Source organism: Nothobranchius furzeri, chromosome 11 (assembly GCF_043380555.1).
Source record: "Nothobranchius furzeri strain GRZ-AD chromosome 11, NfurGRZ-RIMD1, whole genome shotgun sequence".
In the NCBI taxonomy this organism is placed as follows: Eukaryota; Metazoa; Chordata; class Actinopteri; order Cyprinodontiformes; family Nothobranchiidae; genus Nothobranchius; species Nothobranchius furzeri.
The window spans coordinates 46,490,513-46,509,582 of record NC_091751.1 but is presented as its reverse complement, the minus strand read 5'-3'; the positions used below and the strand labels follow the sequence as shown (position 1 = coordinate 46,509,582).

At 41.1% G+C, this 19,070-nt stretch overlaps 1 protein-coding gene across 1 annotated transcript; it reads right to left on the bottom strand.

The window, feature by feature from the left end:
- Positions 1-496: 496 nt before the first annotated feature.
- Positions 497-4,862, bottom strand: LOC139073109 (uncharacterized). Its single transcript, XM_070556080.1, has 2 exons — positions 4,494-4,862; positions 497-4,046 (listed from the first exon to the last, which is right to left on the bottom strand). The coding sequence occupies exons 1-2, from the start codon at positions 4,755-4,757 to the stop codon at positions 1,587-1,589; spliced, it is 2,724 nt and encodes a 907-aa protein (XP_070412181.1). The 5' UTR covers positions 4,758-4,862; the 3' UTR covers positions 497-1,586.
- Positions 4,863-19,070: the final 14,208 nt, after the last annotated feature.

The following is a 19,070-nucleotide window of genomic DNA, read 5'->3' as shown; positions in this document are numbered from 1 at the left end:
CTGACATCATGTAAAAACAATTAGACTCTTTCTGACATCATGTAGAAACAAGCAGACTCTTTCTGACATCATAAAGAAACAAGCAGACTTTCTGACATCATGTAGAAACAAGCCGACTCTTTCTGACATCATGAAAAACAAGCATACTCTTTCTGGCATCATGTAGAAACAAGCAGTCTCATTCTGACATCATCTAGAAACAAGCAGACTCTTTCTGACATCATAAAGAAACCAGCAGACTTTCTGACATCATGTAGAAACAAGCAGACTCTTTCTGACATCATGAAAAAACAAGCAGACTCTTTCTGACATTATGTAGAAACAAGCAGACTCTTTATGACATCTTCTAGAAACAAGCAGACTCTTTATGACATCTTCTAGAAACAAGCAGACTCTTTCTGACATCATGTAAAAGCAAGCAGTCTCATTCTGACATCATGTAGAAACAAGCAGACTCTTTATGACATCATTGTTACGACCTCAGCCTGGTCTAGGTTCAGGGAGGCCTAACACAGGAACGTGAGAAAAGAAAAGAACCAATCTGACACCAAGTCACAATCAAAAGAAAGTCCTTTTATTAACTAAAGGTGTCCCTAAGGGAGAAAAAACCTGTTTAATGAAAATAGGAGTTTAATTTAGGCTGCAGGAACAAATGCTGAGGGCTTAAAGTAACTAAAGGAGCAAATAACAATGGGAACGGAAACTCACTGGTTCTGAAAATAAACCAGGAACAACGGAGCTTGCCCGGAGGCCTTACCAAAAGGTCCACAGGTGAACCAACTCACCCACGCAACAGTCAACTCTGTTAAGAGCAAAGAAAACCGGAGCTCAACCGGTTTTCTTATGCGGGTGGAAATTAAACCAGCCAGGGGCAACCGTCCACAAGTTCTCCAAAGTAAGCAATATTTCACTCCAATCCTCTCTCCAGTCCTCTCTCTGTCAGCCTCAATCCTCTCTCTCTCTCTCTCGCTCTCTCCTCTCTCTCTCCCTCTGGGCAGCGCTGATCTTTATCTGCTCCAGCTGGGTGATTCCTGATGGGAGTCAGCTGCATAGAGTGAAGCCAGGGAGCTGGGCGCTCTCCATGGTCCTGAAAATGGTGCAGGAATAAGGGTGCGGAGTAGAAGCTGAGTGCTGGAGAACTCAGGGTCCGTAACACCCCCATACCTAAAGTAAAGAAAAATGGTGGAAGTGAAAACAGAATAAAAACACCATTTTTCTCATAATGTGTCTCCCCTTTTTTTTTTCTACCAGAAACACCAAACGCCCACACAGAGACCGAGTCCCCGCCATCTGCCTAACCAAAAACTAACTAAAAATAAGCCTAGCTCTTCATGTGGATTTGGGCGGGCAGATTAAGCACGGTGCAAAAGACACACAAAAAAAAAACATAACCAGCAAAGAGAGGTTCTCTTTCTGGAGTGCTCCCGAGAAGGTGAAATGAATCACCAACACTAACCCATGGGCCACAACACTAACAAAATAACAAATAGATTATCCCCTAAAGAGGAAATAATCTCTCCACACTAGCCAGGGGATCTCAGCCGTCTGAAAACTGATCGTGGGTGCTGAAGGATCGCGATAAACAATCAGCGATGACATTCTCGGTTCCTTTCCGGTGGCGGCTTCATGTGTTTGCAGCCATCACAGGACGCTTGAGCACCAACATCCAATACAAACGGGACCTTTGGAGACAGTAAAAATGTTAGTGTAGCTACCACAGCAGCAACTTTCTTATAAAAACAATGAGTTGCGAGGTTCGTGGTGAAGCTGGTCGGTTCCAGATGAGTAACAGGATTTTCCAAAGCCAACAGGTCATCCCAGGAGGAAGTGTGAGTAACTATGTTATCCAGATAAATGCTGCACAAAGGAAGTTCTGGCGCCATTAGATGGGTTTGGGTAACCTCATCCAGAACTGGAGTGATGGCAGCGGCTGCGCACACCGCGGCCTCACCGGGTGGTTGTGCAGTAGTCTGAGGAGACAGATATCTTTCTAACATGTTAACATTAGGAACACAAATTTTCCTGCGACGGTCTGTGATGTTTTTAGCTACTGGTTTACACCAATTTCTCAGAAACACATCATTCTTAATAACATAACCAGTAGTTCCATTTATTTTCTTTCCCACATGCTCAAAGCAGTCGGTCAGAGATTTATCAGACCGTTGTTCCGCCTCCAAAGAAGCCGGACTTAGCGGAAACATATTGGACAACACTTCATTTGTGACCAGATGAGTGGAAGAAGTTGTTTCAGCGGGATTAAGAACATCACTCTGCGAATCGTCAAACAAACTGGAGAGATCCAAAATCTCATGCGCTCTCTTAGCTTGAGATCGGGTACACACACAAGTGGGGAGCACTCCTGCGGGAGTCTCCTCACACTCTCCGGGTGCGATGTTCTCTTTCACCACTGGGGGAGGAATGACCGCACCTCCAGCCAAGTCGTTCCCTAAAAGAAGAGCTACACCTTCCACAGGCAAGGAAGGGCAGACTGCTACTTCACACGACCCAGTAAAAAGTCCACTCCTTAAGTAAATTCTGTGAAGCGGGCGAGAAACAGGCACAGCATTTACTCCAGCCAACAACACGGAAGAGCCGGTAGAGCTCAAGTCATCAAATGGCAACACTTTCTGTGAAATTAACGTCTGAGAAGCCCCAGTGTCTCTTAAAATCTTAACAGGGGTCAGCTTTTCACAGCTTTCTGTAAGAGACACTTGTCCTTCTGACATGAAAGGACCAAAACCACGGTTATTTTCTCCCGACTTGGAGACAAAACCCACGGGCTGCGCAGCAGACCCTCTTTTTTCATTCCTCCGCTTGAGGATTACACAATCTCTCGCGACATGCCCCACCAGGTGGCAATAATAACAGCGAGGTTTCTGAGGACGAGGAGGAGAAGGAGAGTTTCTAAAAGGTGTTACTGACACCGGGCGAGCAGATTCACCCTGATGAACACCACCAACACGGTGCGTCAACACAAACTCATCCGCCAGTAGGGCGGCTGAGGAGAGAGAAGATACTTGTCTTTCATTTAAATATAATGCCAACCTCTCTGGCAAACACTTCTTAAATTCCTCCAGGAGAATTAGCTCTTTAAGATCCTGTAGAGTTTCAACCTTTGAGGCAAGGATCCATTTCTCAAACATCAGAGCTTTTTCTCTGGAGAACTCAACATAAGTTTGCGTGGAGAGTTTTACATTCTGTGACCGGAACTTCTGACGATAGGCTTCAGGAACCAACTCATAAGCAACAAGAACAGCAGCTTTCACTTTATTATAATCCATGCTGTCAGATAAAGAAAGAGAAGCAATTACCTCTTGAGCCTTTCCGGTTAACTTACACTGCAGCATAGTGGACCACACCTCTTGGGGCCAGTCTAAAGCAGCAGCCAGACGCTCGAATGTAGCGAAGTAGCTGTCAACCTCGCTCTCCCGGAAAGTCGGCACCAGAACAAGGCACTTGCTGATGTCACACTCGTTTCTCTGTTTTTCCATGGACCTCTCGTGCTCATAGTCTGTAGTAGAAGAAGCACCTCCTCTTGCTTGGTATTCCAACTCCATACGTTTCAGTTTTAACTTTGTTTCAGCCTCGATCTCACAGCGGCGGATTTCCAGTTCGATTTGCTGCAATCGGGACTTTTCCTCAGCCTCATATTTCATGCGGGCCAGCCTGAGACGAAGACGTGCATTCTCCATACTAGCAGCAGAGGAAGTGGTGGATAAACTCTCTCCTGTGAGCGGCGTCTGCCGCGAAAGAGCGTCCTGTTCATCTGGGACAGAAGGGCGCTCGGGTGCAGCACCCACAGGAACGGAAGTAGAAGCTTTCACAGTCTGTCCATCCTCCATGTCCTGTTTCAGGGGCAAATCCGAAGAGTCACTGAAAGGAGGTTGTAACAAACCTTCCTTTTCCAACGCGGCCATCACAGAATCCTTTAATTCATTTTTCAGCAGGTTCTGGATGCCTTGGAGACCGAGGTGTACAGCCAACTCTGCCAGTTCGGTCCTTTTGAAGCTTTCGACCTGGTCCCGAGAAGGGGCAGCCAGAAACTCCTTTAAATTAAACATGCTCACGTTAGCACAAAAATCAGCAACAAAAACACGGGTACTCAAATCACACCACCAATCACGTTAACGTAACAAATAAATTAATAACAAAATAATATCCCGGACGAGCCTCCAATATGTTACGACCTCAGCCTGGTCTAGGTTCAGGGAGGCCTAACACAGGAACGTGAGAAAAGAAAAGAACCAATCTGACACCAAGTCACAGTCAAAAGAAAGTCCTTTTATTAACTAAAGGTGTCCCTAAGGGAGAAAAAACCTGTTTAATGAAAATAGGAGTTTAATTTAGGCTGCAGGAACAAATGCTGAGGGCTTAAAGTAACTAAAGGAGCAAATAACAATGGGAACGGAAACTCACTGGTTCTGAAAATAAACCAGGAACAACGGAGCTTGCCCGGAGGCCTTACCAAAAGGTCCACAGGTGAACCAACTCACCCACGCAACAGTCAACTCTGTTAAGAGCAAAGAAAACCGGAGCTCAACCGGTTTTCTTATGCGGGTGGAAATTAAACCAGCCAGGGGCAACCGTCCACAAGTTCTCCAAAGTAAGCAATATTTCACTCCAATCCTCTCTCCAGTCCTCTCTCTGTCAGCCTCAATCCTCTCTCTCTCTCTCGCTCTCTCCTCTCTCTCTCCCTCTGGGCAGCGCTGATCTTTATCTGCTCCAGCTGGGTGATTCCTGATGGGAGTCAGCTGCATAGAGTGAAGCCAGGGAGCTGGGCGCTCTCCATGGTCCTGAAAATGGTGCAGGAATAAGGGTGCGGAGTAGAAGCTGAGTGCTGGAGAACTCAGGGTCCGTAACAATCATAAAGTAACAAGCAGACTCTTTCTGACATCATGTAAAAACAAGAACACTCTTTCTGACATCATGTAGAAACAAGCAGATGCTTTCTGACATCATGTAGAAACAAGCAGACTCTTTCTGACATCATGTAGAAACAAGCAGACTCTTTCTGACATCATAAAGAAACAAGCAGACTTTCTGACATCATGTAGAAACAAGCAGACTCTTTCTGACATCACAAAGAAACAAGCAGACTTTCTGACATCATGTAGAAACAAGCAGACTCTTTCTGACATCATGTAAAACAAGCAGACTCTTTCTGACATCATGTAGAAACAAGCAGACTCTTTCTGACATCATGTAAATGTAACCGGATTACAGGATACAATAAGATAATTAAAAGAAAAAATAAACAAATGGGCCAATAATTAGGTTCGGGGAGAATTGGAGGTTGTTTAAGAATGACTGGAGTCACGGGTATAGCATGAAACGGTTTATATACTAAATTTTAATAATAGTGGGAAATATAACACATAAAGATAACACACAAAAACAGATGAAAACAATCGACAATAGTAAAATGCTCGGTATGAGATTTGATCATATGAGTCACAAGTCAGCCGGCGTCAAGTCAAATCCCCACGCTTGGGGTGAAAGTCAGAGTCCGGTGGTGCGATTTTTTCCTACCGCACCGTTGAGATTGTTCACAGAAGAGAGCAGTCTGCTCTTCAGTTACTTGAGATGTCCTGGTTCGTTCAGTGGTTAAGGCTCGCCATCTCCCTCGTCAGGAAGAAATCCAGTTCTCGTTCCAAGTGAGTGATCATAGGAGTCGGGATCAAACCCAAGGAAAAAAAAACCCAGCCTGTAAACAACAGGACTGTTAGCGAGTTGGCATCGACCCTTCTCGTCACATCACAGCATAAAGTCTTACAGACTTAAACAAATGCTTCACTCTATTGGCATAGCCAATCATGTTTGGGTTCACAGTTCAACTAACATAACATCAATTTGATTGTCTATTAAAATAATTCTCAGTAGCTCTGGAAATATAATTACATATGACAACAATTGTTCAGCTCAATAGGCTCAGTTAGATTCTATTACTCTACACTATTCAACAAGAAATACATTCATGACAACAAGGATACATTTAGTTGTGTTTCTATACAGCATTGTGACACCTTGTATATCTGTAACACAATAAATAAATAAATAAATAAATAAATAAATAAATAAATAAATAAATAAATAAAATGTTCTATAACAAAATTCAACAAAATATAAATTCTGGTCCTTTGGTCCACCTTTGTAAAATAATTCCTCCCTAATCAGTTAGCTTTTATTTATTTTTATTTATCTATTTTTTTTATTATTAAATGTTTGGTTAAGGGACGCATTGCTAATTCTATGGCGTTAGCTATAACGCCCCTGAGGACCTTGTACATCTAGGCCGTACCACCATTAACTGGCGGTTTGAGCCGTTAACTCCTGGGAATCCCATATGCCCTACCGCCGTTAACTGGCGGTTTGAGCCGTTAACTCCTATATGCCCTACCACCGTTAACTGGTAGTTTGAGATGTTAACTCCTGGGATCTAACGTCTAGCAGCCCACTGCTGTCACCTCGGTTGCTGTAATTAGCTTTTTGAATTTAATAATTTACTGAATTTAATCTCATTCACTCACCAACGCGCTCCAACGGTTCCCTCCTACAGAGGATTGGTTCACTCTGTCGTCTCCACACAAATCTATAAGAATGGAATTAATTTGATAAGCTATTTAAGTTTCCTTTTTTTTTTTAAGTTGCATCGTTAGCTTTTTCTCTTCTTTTTTCTTTACTCACCGCGTTGGTTCCAAGTTCCTAGCTCTTATTAGAAGGAGTCAAGTCCGCCTCTCCCTCTATCGATGCGGCACCCAAATCAGGGTTCTTCACGGCCTCGACCGTTGTTTTTTTTTCTCTCTCTCTCTCTCTCTAACCGCTCAGTCTTTGCTTTCTGTATCTGCGTGCTGCGCAGCCGTTTGTCTCTCCTCTCGCTCAGCTGCGTCGCACGGTTTTATTTCGCGGAGGCAGGACTTATTTCTCTCAGCCAATGAAATTTCAGATTCCCACCTGGACCAATAGTATACAGCTTTCCTCTTCTGTTTCTGTTAGTGATGTTCAAGATTCTTGTTTTAACCGATGTTTAATATTAAACTCGTTATTTTAGTTATTCACCCTTCCAATAATTCATTATGAAATTATCTATTAGTTAATTAGATATCTATTAATTAGTATTGTTAATTTCCTTAATTTATATTTTATATTTTATCTAAATTGAGGATGGATCATATTAGTAAGCCAATTAGTTAATACCTCATTAAGGTTCTAGCTTCTGGGTTACATCCTCCCCCATTAAATATCATGCACGTCCCTGTGCATTGTTTCTACGGGGTACACAACTTCTTGAGTAAGAGAGTCAATAAAAGCTTTATTAAGTCCTTGGAAAAGGGACCTAACTACGGTCACTAGTGGATTGCCCAATTGAGAGTAAGTTAGTCTTTGAGGAGGCTGACTACTTCGTTCAGATCTCCTGACATACATCTCTGGTTGCACAGTATCATGCTCATCCGTTTCGGTTTGATTCTCAACTGAGACAGGACGAAGTGAGCTCTCTGTTTCCGACAGAGCTGATGAGCTATTCTCTAAGACTTTGGTCTTTTCAGATGTATGTGTCTGATCGTGTATGATGGGTTCAAAACTTACATCACGTTGCTGCGACTTTAGGACACCATCCAATTGAGGTAGGTTTGTGTTAGTTTCATCCCCCGTTTCTACGTCAGGTAAGTATACTTCGTTTTTTTTTCGTTTTTTCAGGTAAGTATGTTGCTGCTTCTTTCACTCTTTCAGGTAAGAATGTCGCAGTTTCACTCATTCTGTCAGGTAAGAATGTTTCGGTGTTGATGCCTTTGTCAAGTAAGGACAATTCAGCATTTTCATTACCAGCTAAGGTTGGTTCCTTGCGATCCCCTGTGTGTAAGGATAGTGTGTTTTGTTGTTGAATATTATTTACCGGTCCTGAATCTGCTATGAGTTCCCTATTTGGCAAGGTGACCGCTATTTGATAGGATGGTCGGTTTAGCACTTGTGGAAGATCAGAGTAATAAAACTCATCTACCTCTTCGTCAAGTGGCTCATCTGGGTCAGGTTCTAAGGCTGAACTCTGTCTTGTATGAGGTCTGCTAGGTTTCGTAACGCGTTCTGTTTCATTTTCTAATGAAGAGAGAAAACCACAAGGCAGTAAAAGATCTCTGTGGAGTGTTCTGTTGGGTCCTTCTCCGTTCTCTGGTTTTACAGTGTATACTGGCAAGTTTTCCATCTGTTTGAGAACTATATACACTGTTTGCTCCCATTTGTCTGCTAATTTATGCTTTTCTCTTAAGCGAAGATTTCGGACTAAAACACGATCTCCCACACCTAGTGTGGACTCACGAATGTTTCTGTCGAACCGTTCTTTGTTCTTCCTCGCTGTTTTTTGAGAGTTTTTTATGACAATGTCATAACTCTGTTCCAGATGACTCTTCAGTTCTTTAACATACTGAGAATGAGTTATAGAGGGCTTGTTCAAATGCGGTAACCCAAAGGCAATATCTATAGGCAACCGAGGCTGCCTACCGAACATTAGCTCGTAGGGAGAGTATCCCGTCACGTCATTTTTTGTACAATTGTACGAGTGAGTAAGTGGTTTTACAAAATCGCGCCAGTGATGTTTCTCAGTGGCTTGTAAAGTTCCCAACATGCTGAGTAATGTACGATTGTACCGTTCAACGGGGTTGCCACGAGGGTGATAAGGGCTCGTTCTGACTTTACGGATACCAAGTAAAGAACAAAGTTCCTTGATTGTACGTGATTCGAAATCCCGTCCCTGATCACTATGAAGACGCTCAGGAAACCCGTAGTGGACTAAAAAATGTTCCCACAGGTTCTTCGCGACGGTGGTGGCTTTCTGATCTTTGGTTGGGATGGACACTGCATACTTTGTAAAATGGTCTGTAATCACTAAGACATCTTTAGTGTTCTTACTGTCTGGTTCTATGGAGAGAAAATCCATGCAAACTAACTCCATAGGTCTGGTGGTGGTAATACTCACCATTGGAGCAGCTTTGTCAGGGAGGGCCTTCCGACGGATACATCTTTCGCAAGTTTTAACTTTGATTTCGATATCACTAGCCATTCTTGGCCAGTAAAAACGGGACCGAATGAGATCTGTCGTACGTTCAACCCCAAGATGCCCCATATCATCATGTAGGCTTTGCATGACTGTTGAACGTAATGAATCAGGCAAGACTAACTGCAATGATGTCTCTGGTCCTAATTGGCGTCTCCGGTACAGTAAATCATTTTGAAACTCAAACCGTTTCCACTCTCTCAAAAGGTTAAGAACCACCGGGGGTTCTGCAATAGTATCAGTTGGCGGTTTATTGTCAGTCATAAGCAGCTGAATGACTCGGCCAATGGTTGGATCTTTCCTCTGCAAGGAGACAAGGTCAGCATGGTTATACTTGGGCACAGCAAAGAAACTGTCACTATTGTCTTCCAACTGGAATAGGTCTGGAATGGCCGCTGCAGACATGGCAAGTGACTGAACTAAACCACAAGGAGAATCAGTCTCATCCAAGACCATGTGCTTTTGGCATGTTGCCTTCACTGCTTCGGCTTGAAGTTGAAGCTCGACTTCTTTGACAGAGGATAAAAGATGAGATCGGAACTCATCTAGTCGTTGGCATTCCTCAGTGAATTTTGAGTTGTCTTCAGGTTTATCATGCAGCCTCCTAGACAGGCCATCCGCGTCAACGTTCTGTGTACCTGCACGGTATCTGATGTCAAAATTATAGGTGGACAACGCAGCTAGCCAACGATAGCTCGTTGCATCGAGTTTTGCCGTTGTTAAGAGGTAAGTTAACGGATTATTATCAGTAATGACAGTGAATGTGTTCCCATACAAATAGTCATGAAACTTATCTGTTATGGCCCACTTTAAGGCTAGAAACTCCAACTTGTGCGCAGGGTACCTAGTTTCACTAGAGTTTAAACCGCGACTTGCATAAGCGATTACCTGTGTGACACCGTTTTGCACTTGGTATAGCGCTGCACCGAGTCCGGTCGTACTAGCATCTGTGTGTACTAGATATGGGAGTTTTGCGTCAGCGTAGCCAAGAACTGGCGAAGTGGTAAGTTTTTCAATAATAGTTTGAAAGGACTTCTCACAGTCTTGGCTCCAACGATTCCCAAAGGGTTCTTTGGGGTTCAAGTACTTTGATCTACATGGTGGTGTTTTAAAGTTTTTCCGTTTGGGTGGATAACCAGCCGTGAGAGATGTTAGTGGCTTGACAATATTTGAGTAATCTTTAACGAAGCGTCGGTAATAACCGGTAAATCCTAAGAAAGATTGGAGTTCCTTCAAAGTCTGAGGCTTCGGCCATGTTTTGAGTGCTTCCACCTTATCTGGATCGGTTTTTATGCCATCTCGAGATACTATATGTCCAAGATAACGCACAGATGTCTGGAAAAAACGACACTTATCTGGTGATAGCTTGAGTCCGTATTCTCTAAGCCGTTCAAGAACGTGAGAAAGTCTGGTTTCGTGTTCTTCCAAGGAGTTGGAAAAGACGATCAAGTCGTCTAGGAAAACTAACACTTCCTTCAGATTAATGTCCTTCATACACTTTTCCATAACCCGTTGGAAAGTGCTTGGAGCATTTGTTATTCCTTGTGGCATACGGTTAAATTCATAAAACCCAAACGGGCAAACAAAAGCAGTTTTAGGTTTATCCTTTTCACACATCTCTATTTGATAGTAACCTGACTTGAGGTCCATCACAGAAAACCACTGTGATCCAGCGAGAGCAGAAAAGGACTCCTCCAAGTTAGGCAGGGCATATGCGTCGCGAATGGTTTGCAGATTAAGCTTTCTATAGTCTATACATAGACGTACCTCACCATTCTTTTTCCGAACTACCACTATTGGTGAGGCAAATGGAGACTCCGACTCTCTTATTATACCGGTTTCCAAGAGGGCTTCCAAATGTCTTCTCACGGCTTCATAATCATGTGGATGGATCGGCCGAGATTTCTGTTTGAATGGGGTCTCGTCTTTTAAGTTGATGTGATGTCTTATCTGTTGTGTATGACCAAAATCAAGATCGTGGTGCGAAAACACATCGGAGTAAGTGTTAAGTTTGTTGGTGATCCTCCCTTTCCATTCTTCGGACAAGGGCGAAGTACCGAAGTCAAAACTGAGAGGAGGGTTTGAAGGTGAAGTCTGTTGCTGCGAACTACACGCCGCAAGTACTTTCTGATCACTTTTGTCAGGTTCTGGATATGGCATAACACGATCGGCTTTAACTAACTCAGCGATCACACAGTTAGTGGGTAATGTGATGTCATGGTTAGTTTCGTTTCTTAGTACAACAGGTACTTTGTATGGACCATGTGAAGGTAAGGAAATGAGGCAACAGTCTACAATTATACCCCCTGGTAGAGAACCATTGGTGGGTTGTTCAATGAGTGCATAAGGCTCATGCTTGTTTTGGCTGGGTTGCATAAACCCTTCTAGTAACAGTTTTTTATTTGCAGGGAGAACTTCTTGGGTTCTCCCTCGAAGCTTCACCACACCAACTCGTCCATCTTTGCTTTGTTTTTTTCTGACTGCTAAGGCTTTTAGCACGTGTTGGTACCCATAAGAGAGTGCCTTGGAATCAGGTAAGTTATTGGCAGACAATTGCTCATACAAAGGATCGAGTGTGTTTGTGCCAATGAGTAGTGGTGTATCAGAGTTTGAGCTTATATCCGGAACCACTAACGCAAGGGTAGGTAACTCAAGTCCAGACTGATCGAGCTCTTTTGGAAATGTGACACTTATCTCTATGTATCCTAAATAAGGAACTGCTTGACCGTTTGCGCCCTCGACTTCTAACAGATTACTGATGGGTTTAATTGAGAGGTCAGGTAAGTGTTCTTGGTAAAAAGAATTGGCAATGGTGGTTACCTGGGACCCTGAATCCAGTAAACAATTACATTCAACACTGTTAACTGAGACTGTAGCTGTGCATCGCCCACCCACTAATCTTTTGGGAAGTTTTGGCACTGAATGAGCATGAACTGGCTTGCAAAAAAGTCTCTCTGTCCTTTCCTTAGAGGGACTTGGTTCTACTTTAGCACCTATCTGTCCCACGATAGGAGCTTCTACCGGTTTAAAGGAGGAGACTGAGCAATTGGCTTTGACATCTCCCACTCGCGCTGCTTCTGTCTAAGAGCAAGTCTTTTAGTTGCAACTAGTGCTGGATTTGGCTCGTTGCTACAGCTAGAAGCTATGTGCCCATCTTCTCCGCACTTAAAACAGTATCCAGGCTTTGGTCTGGGCACCACTGCTGTTATCTGCTGAATCTGTTTGGGCTCATCTGGAATTTTAGTCCCCACACGGGGTTTTGACTCTTTTTGAGTTTTCTTTGCCTTTTTATCTGTGTTGTTAACCTTAAGCTGTGCAATTTGGCTCCTGAGCTCAGCGATTTGTTTGCGTAAGTCATCACAGTTATCATCTATTTCCAGTTCACAAGTGTTTTTACTCTGAGAGCATGTTGTTTGCACATTTGAATACACTCTAGTTCGTTGTGCCCCTAAGTGTTGTTTCATGCGTGCTGCTTTAGTAGCCTGTTTGTCTTCTTCAGTGCGCAGTTTGAGGAGAAGTGCTGTAAAATGAGGCGGGTTGTCTTTCTTTTGTTCGAGTTGCAGGTTTGAAATCAGCGAGCTGTCCCAACAGCCTCTGCAAAACTGCTTGAGCAGCTGCTGGTCGGCGTCACTGGAGGAAATTCCATTCCTCTGAATAACTAGGTTTAACAAGGTGTATAACCTCTGAAAGTAATCGGAAGGTTTTTCACCACTGTCCTGGTTTGTGTTTAAGAAGCGAGCAAAGAGCTCGTCGCCGTCTTCGACAGCTGCGTAAGCTGAATCGAGATGTTCAAGGTACGTTTCCGGGTCGGATTTTGGACTAAGAGCTTTAACGATGCTCGCTGCTGGGGCTGACAGACTCTCCACGATTCTTCGTACAATTTGGGACTTGGTGAGTGAAGGATCATTTATGCATAACACTACACTACTACGCCAAGTATCATAGTCAGTTTCAAAAGAAGGGTGTGGAACTCGCCCTGAGAACGGTTTTAGTCTGTATTGTGAAGTAGGCGGAGGGATAACCTCACTGCTTTTAACAATGTGTTCCACAATAACTCGCTGAACCTCAGGTGTGTTTAAAAGATTTGGTGGAATGCAAGGGTTTTGTTTTCCAGTCTCTGTAGGTGGACAATTGTCCTTTGAGTTGTTCATATAGTTAACTTCTGGTGTTAAAGGCAGGGAATATGTAACTTGGTCACTATGGAGCATTGGCTCTGGTTCAGTGACTGGTTCAGATGCATGGGTATCCCTTCCTAAAGATTCCCCAATTTTTGCCAGTTCCTCCATTAGAAGGTCTTTAAATGATTGATTGCTACGCGCAGCTATGTCCCTGAGCTCTGACAGATAGGCATCAGTGGCAGATGTGCTAGTTTCTAGACTGTACGCGCTGGCTAGGTCTTGAATATGAAAGAAAACATCTGGGTTCCTAGTACAAGGTTTGTCATAGGGTAAACATTGTTTCTTTAATTCCTTAACAGTGGCTTCATGTTGAAACTCCACAATAATCTGATCACAGTTTGGTAACTTAATGCGCCTGTTAACTGGTCCGAATCCTTCCATAAACCCAAAGACTTCGTTATCAAGGTCTGTATCAGTTAACCCACTGATTAAAACAGCATTTGAAACTTTGACCTTTTCTGTTTTCACAACTTCCATTTTAAAACACTCAAAAGTACCAATAATGCCAAAATGGCAAACCACTGTGACCTCCAGGCACTCTTATGATGTCAGTCAATGGTTAGCTAAGGTAACAACTCTACAATTCTCCTGGCTGGCTCGCCAAGTTTTATGTAACCGGATTACAGGATACAATAAGATAATTAAAAGAAAAAATAAACAAATGGGCCAATAATTAGGTTCGGGGAGAATTGGAGGTTGTTTAAGAATGACTGGAGTCACGGGTATAGCATGAAACGGTTTATATACTAAATTTTAATAATAGTGGGAAATATAACACATAAAGATAACACACAAAAACAGATGAAAACAATCGACAATAGTAAAATGCTCGGTATGAGATTTGATCATATGAGTCACAAGTCAGCCGGCGTCAAGTCAAATCCCCACGCTTGGGGTGAAAGTCAGAGTCCGGTGGTGCGATTTTTTCCTACCGCACCGTTGAGATTGTTCACAGAAGAGAGCAGTCTGCTCTTCAGTTACTTGAGATGTCCTGGTTCGTTCAGTGGTTAAGGCTCGCCATCTCCCTCGTCAGGAAGAAATCCAGTTCTCGTTCCAAGTGAGTGATCATAGGAGTCGGGATCAAACCCAAGGAAAAAAAAACCCAGCCTGTAAACAACAGGACTGTTAGCGAGTTGGCATCGACCCTTCTCGTCACATCACAGCATAAAGTCTTACAGACTTAAACAAATGCTTCACTCTATTGGCATAGCCAATCATGTTTAGGTTCACAGTTCAACTAACATAACATCAATTTGATTGTCTATTAAAATAATTCTCAGTAGCTCTGGAAATATAATTACATATGACAACACTTGTTCAGCTCAATAGGCTCAGTTAGATTCTATTACTCTACACTATTCAACAAGAAATACATTCATGACAACAAGGATACATTTAGTTGTGTTTCTATACAGCATTGTGACACCTTGTATATCTGTAACACAATAAATAAATAAATAAATAAATAAATAAATAAAATGTTCTATAACAAAATTCAACAAAATATAAATTCTGGTCCTTTGGTCCACCTTTGTAAAATAATTCCTCCCTAATCAGTTAGCTTTTATTTATTTTTATTTATCTATTTTTTTTATTATTAAATGTTTGGTTAAGGGACGCATTGCTAATTCTATGGCGTTAGCTATAACGCCCCTGAGGACCTTGTACATCTAGGCCGTACCACCATTAACTGGCGGTTTGAGCCGTTAACTCCTGGGAATCCCATATGCCCTACCGCCGTTAACTGGCGGTTTGAGCCGTTAACTCCTATATGCCCTACCACCGTTAACTGGTAGTTTGAGATGTTAACTCCTGGGATCTAACGTCTAGCAGCCCACTGCTGTCACCTCGGTTGCTGTAATTAGCTTTTTGAATTTAATAATTTACTGAATTTAATCTCATTCACTCACCAACGCGCTCCAACGGTTCCCTCCTACAGAGGATTGGTTCACTCTGTCGTCTCCACACAAATCTATAAGAATGGAATTAATTTGATAAGCTATTTAAGTTTCCTTTTTTTTTTTAAGTTGCATCGTTAGCTTTTTCTCTTCTTTTTTCTTTACTCACCGCGTTGGTTCCAAGTTCCTAGCTCTTATTAGAAGGAGTCAAGTCCGCCTCTCCCTCTATCTATGCGGCACCCAAATCAGGGTTCTTCACGGCCTCGACCGTTGTTTTTTTTTTCTCTCTCTCTCTCTCTAACCGCTCAGTCTTTGCTTTCTGTATCTGCGTGCTGCACAGCCGTTTGTCTCTCCTCTCGCTCAGCTGCGTCGCACGGTTTTATTTCGCGGAGGCGGGACTTATTTCTCTCAGCCAATGAAATTTCAGATTCCCACCTGGACCAATAGTATACAGCTTTCCTCTTCTGTTTCTGTTAGTGATGTTCAAGATTCTTGTTTTAACCGATGTTTAATATTAAACTCGTTATTTTAGTTATTCACCCTTCCAATAATTCATTATGAAATTATCTATTAGTTAATTAGATATCTATTAATTAGTATTGTTAATTTCCTTAATTTATATTTTATATTTTATCTAAATTGAGGATGGATCATATTAGTAAGCCAATTAGTTAATACCTCATTAAGGTTCTAGCTTCTGGGTTACATAAAAACAAGCAGACTCTTTCTGACATCATGTAGAAACAAGCAGTCTCATTCTGACATCATCTAGAAACAAGCAGACTCTTTCTGACATCATAAAGAAACAAGCAGACTCTTTCTGACATCATAAAGAAACAAGCAGACTCTTTCTGACATCATGAAAAAACAAGCAGACTCTTTCTGACATCATGTAGAAACAAGCAGACTCTTTCTGACATCATGTAGAAACAAGCAGACTTTCTGACATCATGTAAAAACAATTAGACTCTTTCTGACATCATGTAGAAACAAGCACTCTTTCTGACATCATGTAGAAACAAGCAGACTTTCTGACATCATGTAAAAACAAGCAGACTCTTTCTGACATCATGTAGAAACAAGCAGACTCTTTATGACATCTTCTAGAAACAAGCAGACTCTTTCTGACATCATGTAAAAGCAAGCAGTCTCATTCTGACATCATGTAGAAACAAGCAGACTCTTTATGACATCATAAAGAAACAAGCAGACTCTTTCTGACATCATGTAAAAACAAGCACACTCTTTCTGACATCATGTAGAAACAAGCAGATGCTTTCTGACATCATGTAGAAACAAGCAGACTCTTTCTGACATCATGTAGAAACAAGCAGACTCTTTCTGACATCATAAAGAAACAAGCAGACTTTCTGACATCATGTAGAAACAAGCAGACTCTTTCTGACATCATGAAAAACAAGCATACTCTTTCTGGCATCATGTAGAAACAAGCAGACTTTTTCTGACATCATCTAGAAACAACCAGACTCTTTCTGACATCATGTAGAAACAAGCAGACTCTTTCTGACATCACAAAGAAACAAGCAGACTTTCTGACATCATGTAGAAACAAGCAGACTCTTTCTGACATCATGTAAAACAAGCAGACTCTTTCTGACATCATGTAGAAACAAGCAGACTCTTTCTGACATCATGTAAAAACAAGCAGACTCTTTCTGACATCATGTAGAAACAAGCAGTCTCATTCTGACATCATGTAGAAACAAGCAGACTCTTTCTGACATCATGTAGAAACAAGCAGACTCTTTCTGACATCATAAAGAAACAAGCAGACTTTCTGACATCATGTAGAAACAAGCAGACTCTTTCTGACATCATGAAAAAACAAGCAGACTCTTTCTGACATCATGTAGAAACAAGCAGACTGTCTGACATCATGTAAAAACAATTAGACTCTTTCTGACATCATGTAGAAACAAGCACTCTTTCTGACATCATGTAGAAACAGGCAGACTTTCTGACATCATGTAAAAACAAGCAGACTTTCTGACATCATGTAAAAACAAGCAGACTCTTTCTGACATCATGTTGAAACAAGCAGACTCTTTATGACATCTTCTAGAAACAAGCAGACTCTTTCTGACATCATGTAAAAGCAAGCAGTTTCATTCTGACATCATGTAGAAACAAGCAGATGCTTTCTGACATCATGTAGAAACAAGCAGACTCTTTCTGACATCATGTAGAAACAAGCATACTCTTTCTGACATCATGTAGAAACAAGCAGACTCTTTCTGAAATCATCTAGAAACAAGCAGACTCTTTCTGACATCATGTAGAAACAAGCAGTCTCATTCTGACATCATCTAGAAACAAGCAGACTCTTTATGACATCATAAAGAAACAAGCAGACTTTCTGACATCATGTAGAAACAAGCAGACTCTTTCTGACATCATGTAGAAACAAGCAGACACTTTCTGACATCATGTAGAAACAAGCAGACTCTTTCTGACATCATGTAGAAACAAGTAGTCTCCTTCTGACATCATAAAGAAACAAGCAGCCTATCTCTGACATCATAAAGAACCAAGCAGTATCTTTCTGACATCATGTAGAAACAATCAGTCTCTTTCTGACATCATGTTGAAACAAGCAGTCTCCTTCTGACATCATAAAGAAACAAGCAGTATCTTTCTGCCATCATAAAGAAACAAGCAGTCTCCTTCTGATATCATGTAGAAACAAGCAGTCTCCTGACATCATAAAGAAACAAGCAGTATCTTTCTGACATCATAAAGAAACAAGCAGTCTCCTTCTGATATCATGTAGAAACAAGCAGTCTCCTTCTGATTTCATGTAGAAACAAGTAGTCTCTTTCTGACATCATAAAGAAACAAGCAGACTGCCTCTGCCATAATAAAGAAACAAGCAGTATCTTTCTGACATCATAAAGAAACAAGCAGTCTCCTTCTGATATCATGTAGAAACAAGCAGTCTCCTTCTGATATCATGTAGAAACAAGCAGTCTCCTTCTGATATCATGTAAAAACAAGCAGTATCTTTCTGACATCATACAGAAACAAGCAGTCTCCTTCTGATATCATGTAGAAACAAGATATATATGTCTGATATATATCAGAATATATATATGCTTGTTGAATATAAATCTTCATTAAAACCTTTAAATGTTCGTTTTTAAAAACGTTAAAATCATCATTAAAATGTTTAAATCTTCATTAAAACGTTTAAATATTCGTTTTTAAAAACGTTAAAATCATCATTAAAACATTAAAATCTTCATTAAAACACTAAAATGTTCATTAAAACGTTAAAATGTTCACTAAAACGTTAAAATCTTCATTAAAATGTTTAAATTTTCATTTTTAAAAACGTTAAAATTTTCATTAAAATGTTAAAATGTTCATTAAAACCTTAAAATCTTCATTAAAACGTTAAATACTTCATTAAAACGTTTAAATGTTCATTAAAACATTAAAATGTTCATTTTTAAAAACGTTCAAATGTTCTTTGACTGCCCCACCAAGAAAAACCTAATGAAAAAATTATTTGTTTGTATTTTCTATTCCTTCTAGTGAATAATTATCACAATCAATGTATTTTTTTTATACACACTTCATAGTTTTTTAATTACTACCCTCTACCAAATGGTTGAGATGCGTCTCTATGGTAAAAGTAAATAAAGTAAAATAGACATAACAACTAGGGGAAAAAAGGTCAGCATTATACTATTTTTGAAATAAAAATAACTACTCAAAAATTTTACCCACTTTATTTTGGTAGTAAGACACCAAACAGATTCCATTTCAACTTTGGAAGTTATTCTAACAAAGTGTAAAAAAAACACAAATAATGATCAGAAACATTTTATACAAATACTGTAAAAAATGCTCAGAACATGCAAGTTTACTTCTGACCTTTCACTGTAGTGTTGAAACAGCATAAACATTTTTTACTTTCCATAAAAT

What these genes read in the sequence shown, in the direction of transcription:
- LOC139073109 (XM_070556080.1), bottom strand. Translation starts at nt 4,757, where the DNA reads ATGCAGCTGACTCCCATCAGGAATCACCCAGCTGGAGCAGATAAAGAT. An exon ending in CAGAGTTGACTGTTGCGTGG is followed by an intron (nt 4,047 to 4,493) that starts GTGAGTTGGTTC and finishes TTTAATTTAAAG; the next exon opens with GAGTTTCTGGCTGCCCCTTC.